General features: G+C 46.4%; 1 protein-coding gene across 1 annotated transcript; it reads left to right on the top strand.

Moving 5' to 3' along the window:
- Window positions 1-1,491: 1,491 nt before the first annotated feature.
- Window positions 1,492-9,340, top strand: LOC147648071 (serine/threonine-protein kinase PAK 3-like). Its single transcript, XM_086868274.1, has 8 exons — window positions 1,492-1,547; window positions 2,221-2,269; window positions 3,009-3,121; window positions 4,049-4,166; window positions 5,010-5,109; window positions 5,563-5,759; window positions 7,816-7,950; window positions 9,254-9,340. The coding sequence occupies exons 3-8, from the start codon at window positions 3,072-3,074 to the stop codon at window positions 9,338-9,340; spliced, it is 687 nt and encodes a 228-aa protein (XP_086724400.1). The 5' UTR covers window positions 1,492-1,547; window positions 2,221-2,269; window positions 3,009-3,071.
- Window positions 9,341-9,736: the final 396 nt, after the last annotated feature.

Genomic DNA, 9,736 nt, shown 5'->3' with positions numbered 1-9,736 from the left:
AGTTGAAGCCCCTCCTCTTTCTCTTGCTTTCTGTGCAGGTCTTTCTGGAGAAAGAGTATCAGCAGATTATTTTGTCAGAGATGCCATGCCAAACTGAGGGAGAGCTGTTCCCAGGCCGAGAGGAGGAAGAGCAGCTTGGACAGCAGGTGGAAGAGCCACTGGAGAATGGCCAGGTAAGCCTGACTCGGCAGGTGACAGAGTGCAGGGCAGGAAGAGGGGCATAAAACGCAGCTCTTGGACCTGAGGAGGCCAGGAGTTCCTGAGGCACTGAAAACACAGAGCCTTGTAATCTGCAGAGATCAGCTCTGGGACAGGAGGGTTACAGTGGAAGCAGAGATGGGGGGGAAGCAGAAAGAAGTGACTGAATGAGTGTGATTTTGAGGGTGAAAGAGGAAAAAGCTGAGCCTGATGGTAGCTCCAAGTCACTTGTACTCCATTTTTGCGGACAGTGAATCAAGGCAGAGCCACGAGCAGACTTGCCTGAAGCTCAGAGTAACATTGTGGTAGTGAAGAGGAGGCACGAAGAAGACACAAGAACCATCCAAGAGAAGACAAGAGTTCATCAGCAGAAGGGCAATCAACAAGACCAGGAGAGTGAAAGAGTGGCAGCCACTCCATTCACAAAACTTCCACTCTCTTGCTTTTTACAAGACATCAAGGAAAAGCTGCAAGCCCGGCTGCATGAAACCAAAGCTAAGTTCAACGCAAGGGAGAAGTTGATGGAGGAAGAAATGCAAACTATCAGAGAGAAATTTAGTCCCCTCCCTCAGACTCTACAGAAGCAAGTGAGTGAAACAGCAATAGACACTGCAGTCACCAGTCTGGTGTTTTCTGCCCTTGTCACCTTTCCACTGCAGAGCATAGAGGGGTAGTGGGATGCTTCTGAGTGCCATCCTGCTGTAGTGTCTATCACAGCCACTCTGAAGGGCATTTCCTGGTGTGCTGACTCTCAAATGTTGCCCTGAGCAATGGGACTAATCCTTTGGCCTTTTGGCCAGCAGTCATCCTAATTGATTCCTGCTGGCCTGTTCCTGCTGGCCTTGTTTCTTGAGGTGTTTTTACAGGAGAACATGGTGACCCAGAGAGGGGATTGAAACCAGCTGTCTGTATCCCTTATAAACCTGCTCTGTCCCTTTCCTCACAGTCAATGACTCTTGGCTGACAGGGCCAAGCTGTAGTCTCTGACTGTTTTATTCTGTTTGACTTGAGGTGGAAGTGTTGACATCTCACCAGCCAGGTTGCGAAGGCATCCAGCAAATGAGTGGAGATGAAGAGTCCCGAGGTGGATGTGAGGCACAGGAACGGCCAAAATCAGAGAAGGAGAGGGGTCAGCATGTGTCAAAGAAGGTGCAGGAAAAGTGGACTCAGTGGGAGGATGTAGAACAGTTGAACAAGGAATTACAAGTGTGTCTGTAGCCTTTTCTATCTCCTGGAAGCTGGGCTCTCTGTTTTAAAGTGAGCATCTTGTATTTGTTTCCCTCAGGGAAAATGGTGAACATAGAAAATCCCAGGACGAAGTATACTGAACTGGAAAATATTGGCAGTGGGTGAGTCCAACCCCAGTTACTTCTCCAAAACCATGGGCCAGGTGTTTTTCTAGTGGAATATCTACCAAGTGTGAAGTCAGACAAGCTGCAAACATGTTCAGACACTGGGATAGATTGTCCCATCTCTCTCAGTGCTGGCTCAAATTGGCAAGTGTGGTCAGAAAACATTGTCAAAGACATCTCCATGCTGCCATGGTCTTGCCTGCGGCAGGAGGAGGACATGGAAGAAGACAGCCTTGTCTCTCAAGTGTGGGACAGCTCCGTGTTAATTTCTTTAGCGTTTTTGCATATCTCCAAATCATACATCCACACTAATAAAAGGAGAAGAAGCTACCGCCAATGAGAGCTGTCAGATAACAGTTCTCAGGAGCATTTCTTTCCCAGAGTTTGCTAAAGGAAATACTCCATGCTCAGGATTAGAACTGCACAGTTTAGAAACTGATACCTGAGATGAAGGAATAAGCTGTCTTTTTGAGCTGAGGCAGGAAAGCCCAACACTTCAGGAACTGGCCCAGTGCCCATGCACTTGAGGGGAAAATGCATCATCTGCCTTCTGGTAGACCCCTCCTGCAACCTGCAGCTTTTAGACACTTGCATAGGAAATCCTATGTGTTTGGCTTTCAGTCCAAGATCTAAGTGTCTTCTCCTTTCTTTGCTGCTGTTTTGTTTCTAGGACTTTTGGGGAGGTTTGTAGAGCACTCGACACTGCCACAGGAGGAGAGGTAAATGTCAACAGCACTCACAGACTCTGCTGCTCTCAAGGCGTTTCCCCACTGATGGGAGCTGTGGCTGGAATTTTGGGTAGAGCTGTGCTGAAAAGGCACAAGAAGCACAGACCGGTGCCAGCCTGCAAATTGCACTTGGGACAGTCTTTGTCCTTCTCAGGTGCCAGTAGGAAGGCAAGGAGCCCACTCGCTCTCAATTGCTAAAACAAAGCTGATGCCTTAAAGCATCTCACTGCTCTTTGAGGCTACAATTCAGAGTCCTGAATCCTCATTTCTGACTGCCAGCAAATATATCTGAATGTTACTGGTAGCTGCTTAGCCACCTGCAGTGCTGCACTTGGGAGCCACATGCAGGGAGAGATCTGCAAGGTGCTCCTAAAAGCCCCAAGCCCTGCCCATAGCACATGATGTATCCACTGAGAACTAAGGGATGGAGTGTTTCTTCTGAATCCCAGACTGAGCAGAAAAGAGTGTGGTCAGAGTTTTGTGGGTGATAGTTGGGACATCTTTGTTGCCAAGTGGGCAAGGCAAAATGTCAGTGGCCATGTGTCCTGTCACTGGCCCCCAAGGGAGCAGAGAATTGGGCTGTTGGAATGTCAGTTCCTAATTACTCCAATGTCTAACCAAAGGCACTTTGGCACAGCTCGGCTGTGTCACTGCAAAATCACTCGCGCCGTGTGCGTTGTGGTCTTGTGCCACCAGCTTCTTAAGTTACTGATTTTCAATGTCATTTTAGGTGGCCATAAAGAAAATAAATCTCCAAGGACTGAGGAAGAAGGGACTAAGAGTCAATGAACTCATGGTCCTGAAGAAGAATAGGAATCCCAATGTGGTTACCTGTTTAGACAGGTGAGTTGTTGTGCTTTTTGCCCATGAATGTTTGTTTACATACTGCAGACATGCAAGGCAAAAACCCGCTTTGGACACTGGCAGAAAATTGAGCTGTTAATTACTGGTAAATTATTATTGCTGAGAGGACATGGGGAAACACCATAAATTCCACAAGAGTTAACGTGGGGTGTTATACATTGGAGGGGAATCTTAGGTATTAGGCATTCCAGGAAGTGTGTACCGCTCAAGTACCTCAGCCAATAGGGAAAGAGAGAAGGGACATGCGGCTGGCAAATGAGGATGAAAAGGAGGCTGTGCCCTCTAAAAATTTGAGAGATCCCAGGGGAATGTCCCACGGCCCCTCCCTTTATTCAAAATTTTTGGCCATAAACCTCTGGTGTTTGGGAATTTATTTTCCTGACATTGCACATCTCCAATGTATCAGTAGAGAGTGCATCTTGTCTGCATGAATCTTCTCTGGCACATGTAGTTTGAGAATTGCTCAAAAACCTGGATCAGTCATATCTTACTAAATCAATAGCCTGTAAGTTCACGTACTCACCGAATTCTTTGGGGGCTTGATTTTTTCAAATGATTTCTTACTTGCTGATAAACAAACAAGGATTTCCCTTGAATTGGCTCCCCTTTTTTCCATTGCTGTCCATGCCAGAAAGACTAGGTGCTTGTTTCCAGAACCACATGGTGTGACAGGATTTCTTATCTGTTACTAAGTTGCATTTTTCACTTGCTGGCCACCTAAAGACATCTCCTTTTTGCAGTTTGCATCTTTATTCTTGAGACAGATTGCAAACACTGCACAGCCTAGACGGGATGGCTATTCCTGTTATTCTGTCCTTGTCACAAAGACACCTAGAAACAAGACTCAACCAAGAAACCAAAGTAGCCATGCATGTGTGTCTCCATGTACTTGTTTCCTTCTTTCAGCTACCTTGTGGATGAGCAATTGTGGCTGGTGATGGAGTACATGGACGGAGGCACTCTGAGTGATGTTATCAGCCAGACCCACTTGTCTGAAGACGAGATGGCAGCCATCAGTCGGGAGGTCAGTGATCCCATCTATACTTCCAAGGGTTTGGGCAGGATTGTCTGTGGAACTAGGACTCTGAATGGGAGTGATTTCACGTGCCAGGCTTTGTTTCTGTGTTGCTGGTACGCTATGGGCAAGCAAGAGCACCTCAAGTGAACTGTCTGCCAGTGCCCCTACACTCATCGTACTCACTTCTTGTATTCTTACCTCCTGCTGTTGTATTCTAACTCTGTTGCTTGTATTTGGATTTGCTGTTCTCCACTTTGCCTCTCTAAACATTTATCTTGAGCCTTTCTGCACTGCATTCCCTGCCTGTAAAAGCAAAGGTGCTGGTTGTCAGGATTTGAAATGAACAGCAGAGAAGAAAGTGACTCATTTCTCACAGTCCTCAGCTGGAAAGGGTAGTAGTGCAGCCAAAATGCTCTTTGCTTCTTGCAGGTGACTGATGTGATACTTCCAAGTCTCTGCTGAGGCCAGCAATAAATCCTTTGTCATGCAGCCTGCCACCCAAAAGTGATCCACTTCACACCAAAGGGAGGGACTTCTTCCTGTCTTGGAGAGCCTTCCTTTGTCCTCTGGGTGGGGAGAGGACATCCACTGCAGCTGCAGTGACTCTGCCTGGTTTGCAGGGGACAGTCTACAACAGCAGTTGCTGGTGCTGTTGCAAAAGCTGCCATGCCTTTCCTGACAAAGGTCCTGCTCTGCTCCTGTTGCAGCAGCAGGCTCTTCCTCTCAGTGGCACTGTGTTCTGCCGTTACTCCCCATTCCCCTGCAAAGGGAATTTTTACAGCTGTTTCCTTGCTTGTGTGATGAAATCACATCACTCATTTTTGCCCCTGTTTCTGTTTTTTCTCTCAGTGCCTACAAGGACTGGATTTTCTTCATTCGAACCATGTGATCCATCGAGATGTGAAGAGCTGCAACATCCTTCTCAGAACGGACGGCTCTGTCAAGCTGGGTCAGTGTATTCTTGGTCAGGTTCAGCCTTCCAGGGATGTGGGGTGTGGGGCTGCTTTCAGTGACTGCCAGCTCCCCCAAAATGGTGCTGCTGGCAGTGGAGGGGCCCTGATATGGGCTGAGGGCTCAGTTGCAAATGTGCAGAGAGGTATGATAAGGAAGCACAAGCAGTCAAGAGTGGCATTGGTCTGTGTATGTGTGTCCCTGCCAGAGGGAGGGAGCAACAATCTGAACCTCCAGGGGAATAAAGGCCCCTGCTGTGAGCAGTGTTTAAAACCCTGTTTTTTTTGGGAGGTGGCCAATACCATAGTTCCTTGGCTAAGGCTCCAAGGAAATGGAGAATGGAAAGTTTTCCAGGAGATTCAACAACACATTCTGAGACTGGGAGTGGGCAATTCTTTTGCTTGGTTTCCTAATTGGAGCTGCCTTTCATGGTGTGTTGTTTTCTCCACAGCTGACTTTGGCCTTTCTGCTCAGCTCACCCCTGAGCACAGGAGACAGAGCTCCGTGGCCGGCACTTCTGGGTGCAGGATGCCTGAAGTCGTGACAGGGCAACCATATGGCCCCAAAATGGACATATGGTCTTTTGGAATTGTGGGCATCGAAATGGTGGAACGAGAAGTTCCTTCCTGGAATGAAATTCCTGTCTTGGTAAGGAGAAAATACTCTCTGATCCTGCCGACTTTCTCACCTGTCCCATGTCCTGTGTGCAATTGGACAAAATGCCATTGCCATCTGCTGGCACCACTTCCACCAAGGTCCCCTTCTAAAAATGTCCCTGCAGCACATCAGCATCTGCTGTAGGTTTGGTTGCATCAGAAGAGAAGTGGCAGGTACCCAGTTCAGAAACGTGCCATTTTGTCCTTCAGCCATTCCTGACATTTCTCCTTTGCTTTTTGAACACTGTTGGAGCTTTGTCTCTGAAGGACAAGAATATTTCAGTGGAACAGTAAGATGTGTGATGAATATCTTTCAAAATGGAGGTTGAATCTTCCCAGTTTCAGTTTTAGAGAAAAAGTAAGAAAAGAGGAAAAGGAAAAGAAATAGAAGTAGAAAAAGAAGAAGAAGAAGAAAAAGAAATAAAAATAAAAATAAAAATAAAAATAAAAATAAAAATAAAAATAAAAATAAAAATAAAAAGAAAAAGAAAAAGAAAAAGAAAAAGAAAAAGAAAAAGAAAAAGACAAAGGAAAAAAAAGAAGAAAAAGAAAAAGAAAAAGAAAAAAAGAAAAAGAAAAAGAAAAAGAAAAAGAAAAAGAAAAAGAAAAAGAAAAAGAAAAAGAAAAAGAAAAAGAAAAAGGAAAAAAAAGAAGAAAAAGAAAAAGAAAAAGAAAAAGAAAAAGAAAAAGAAAAAGAAAAAGAAAAAGAAAAAGAAAAAGAAAAAGAAAAAGAAAAAGAAAAAGAAAAAGAAAAAGAAAAAGAAAAAGAAAAAGAAAAAGAAAAAGAAAAGAAAAAGAAAAAGCACCCTTGGCTCTTTCTTGGTAGTCTAACAAGAGGATGAACTCGCAGTCAGGTGCCTGGGGCTGGGATCCAAGGTGTGTGGTTGACACCGGTGCTGTTCCTTTAGCACAGGAGCAGGGCCATCCTGGGTTGCACAGTGCCAGTGACAGTGAGGACTCCAGCTCCCCACCATGTTGTGTGGCTGAGCTCAGCTCTACAGGGACAGAATAAAACCTCCTTTGTGACCTCTGGTGATGTGGGAAAAGGAAAGAAAGCTGCAAGGATTACTTTTACTCAAGGGGAATGTGTTGGCTGTTTTAGGATTGGGAGGTTTCCTGTGGATTGAAGAACACATGATAACAAAGTCTCTCTGGTCACCATCTACTTCAGTGCCACCAGCACAGAGCTGTTAGCATTGGGATGGGTGCTTTTATGGAGACCATGGCAGAGCCTGGTGTCATGGAGAACTTGCAAAAACCTCCCTTTTCTTGCCTGGCACTTTGTGGAATGCATTGGCATTTCATGAATGCATTGACTTGAGTATCCAAAGGAGCAGAGGATTACCATAGGGATGGCACTTCTCCTTCTTCTGTGTTGACCATGAGAAGGTTTCCTTTTTGCCATGTAAAGAAGCAGAAACCTGCAGACTGCTGAGACACAGAGCTGCAGGCAGCCCCTGTGTGCCCCTTTGGGCCCAAACTGGCATTTTCATCCTAATACATTTGTGCAGGCATCTTAATGTGTCTGTGTTGAATATGAGATTCCAAATGCTTGTTTCCTTGCCTGAGGAATGCCTGGTGGATTTCCTTTCTTTTCTTCCAATTACCATTGTTTTCGAGAACAACAGCGGCAAAAGCTTGATGAGTTTTGTTTTCTGGCAGCTGTGCTTAAGGGACCAACAAGCACTGCAGAGATTATTCATGTAATAATCCTTGGAAGCAGTAGAGTTAGTATAGCTAAGTCTCCAAAATAGTCATATGACAAAATATGTCAAGCTGGTGTGAATCCTCAGAGAAGGAAACATGCTTTTGGTGACGTAGTTCCCATAACCAGGTCAGTCGATGAAATCAGCTGCCAAGGCAAGATCTGCTGGATGCTGGAAAAGCTGCATTGGGATTAGGTTTTTTCTTGGTATAGGACAGTCACCTCTACCTCTCTGCTATGGCAGAAACTGCCAGTGCAGAGTGGAGCTTTAACAATGGGCTCTGGGAGAGCAGTTACAGATGGGAAAGAAACAGGTGGAGCCTTGTGTTTCCTTTTTTTCCAGCATCAACGGATAGCCACAGGAGGGAGACCAAAGCTGCAGCAGCCCAACCTATTCTCACCATGCCTGTGTGATTTCCTGTGCTGCTGCCTGCAGACAGACGAGGCACGGCGCTGGTCTGCCAAGGAGCTCCTGCAGGTAAAATGCCGAGGGGCTGCAGGTGAAACAGTGACCCAGGGATGGGCTCCTCCTCCACTGCAATCCAGGTCATCAGATGAGCCTTCCTCCTCCTCACCTGTAGGGACCTGTAAAGGTCACCTGATCCAAGTGCCCTGCAATGAGCAGAGAGATCTTTAAAGCGATCAGGATGCTCAGAGCCCTCTCCCACCTGCCTGGAATGGTTCCAGGAACAGGGCACCTACGAGATTTTGGGGCAACCTGTGCTAGTGTTGCACCATGGTCTGAGTGAAGTTCTTCCTTAGACCTTAGGGGCGCTGACTCGCTCTCCTTTTTCTTAAAAATATTAGCCCACATCCTGTTGTAACTGGACCTGTTCAAAAAGATGTCCCACACTCCCTCAGAAGCCAGTTTGAAGATTTGGAAAGTGGCAATGAAGTTTCCCTGGGGTCTATTCTTCTCCAGGCTGAATAACTCCAGGTCTCTCAGCCTGTCCTCAGAGGAGAGGTGCTCTGCGCTCTGTTTCTGTTGCCCTGCTCTGTAATTTGGTGGGGTGTTCAGTTTTATCTAATGACAAAAGAATTGATGTAGAGCAATCCAGATTACAGAGGTGTGTAATGGTGGTGGAGGAAGCCAAGGAAACCAGTCCTGGCTGAGTGGTCAGAGATTTGGCTGTGGGAAGGAGGGGCTGTCGAGGGCTCACTGTGAACCTCCAAGGGGCCCTGGTTTGTGCCCCCTGCCCCTCTCTTAGAGGTTTCTGCCGTGCAAACAGGGACAGCTGAGTGGGACTTGTCCCTGCCCCATCCTCAGCCTGGCACGGTCAAGCAGACAGCAACTGCCCCAGGGTTACTGCCAGGTTGTGTGGCAGAGAGGGAACTGCAGGACCCAGTGCCACTCGGCTGTCCCTGCTGGGAAGGAAGGTGCCATCCAGCACTGGAGGAGCAGGGCATGGAAAGGTAGACACTGCTCTGTCTGCCTGTGGAAATTAGCACAGTGCCTGTTTTTCAAAGAGAGGAACCTATGTGAGGCTTTGGAGTTTCCTGAAAGGTAGAAACCCCAGGGACAGAAAGCACCATTTCTAGAGCAGTGGCAGGGAAACAGTCCCATCAAGATTAGACACCAGAATTAACGGATGAGTGGGACTCTGGGCCAGGTTTGCCTGTGATGGCAAGGTACTGCACATGAAGATGGAGGTGCAGATGGTCTTATCTGCCCCCTTTCTGGGTCTTTCTAGGAAGCAGAGGAATCCTGAGTGAGCCTGTGAAGCTCTGAGCTTAAAAAGTCATGGTTTAATGCTTTTTGTTGTTTTTTTTCCTTTGGACAGCATCCATTTGTAACATCAGCCAAGCCAACATCCACCCTGTCACCACTCATCATTTCATTGAAGAAGAAGATGATGACAAAAATGTGACAGAAGACACTGTCTTCATAACTAGTGTAGAGTAGGACTCTAGTGTAGGATTGCCTAGTAGTTTTGTAGAGTAGGATTATAGAATAGGATATAAAAAATTCTAAATAAATAAAGTTTTCTGAAACATCAACTCATTTGGAAGATTCCCCTTCTTCTGACTTTTTCAGAAATCTCAAGGAAACTATACAATTTAATGGGTGGGAACTTGACCGTTGCACGAGAAACAATGGATTGGTCAATGGGTGGGCAGTTAACTTTTGAAAGAGGAACAATGCAGAATGGAGGCTTTGTTGGCACGGAGTCGGTATTCTGAGCCATCGTGACCTCATCTCATGTGCAGGCCATGTGGGAGCTGATGCTGTCACTGGGAAAATTCCACTCCTGAGCAGGAGATAT

This window comes from Cyanistes caeruleus, chromosome Z (assembly GCF_971803275.1).
Source record: "Cyanistes caeruleus chromosome Z, bCyaCae1.hap1.1, whole genome shotgun sequence".
NCBI classification, from domain to species: domain Eukaryota; kingdom Metazoa; phylum Chordata; class Aves; order Passeriformes; family Paridae; genus Cyanistes; species Cyanistes caeruleus.
This window is presented reverse-complemented; position numbering and strand designations above follow the sequence as displayed.

What these genes read in the sequence shown, in the direction of transcription:
- LOC147648071 (XM_086868274.1), top strand. Translation starts at nt 3,072, where the DNA reads ATGGTCCTGAAGAAGAATAGGAATCCCAATGTGGTTACCTGTTTAGAC. An exon ending in TGGCAGCCATCAGTCGGGAG is followed by an intron (nt 4,167 to 5,009) that starts GTCAGTGATCCC and finishes TTTTTCTCTCAG; the next exon opens with TGCCTACAAGGACTGGATTT. An exon ending in CTGCCAAGGAGCTCCTGCAG is followed by an intron (nt 7,951 to 9,253) that starts GTAAAATGCCGA and finishes TCCTTTGGACAG; the next exon opens with CATCCATTTGTAACATCAGC.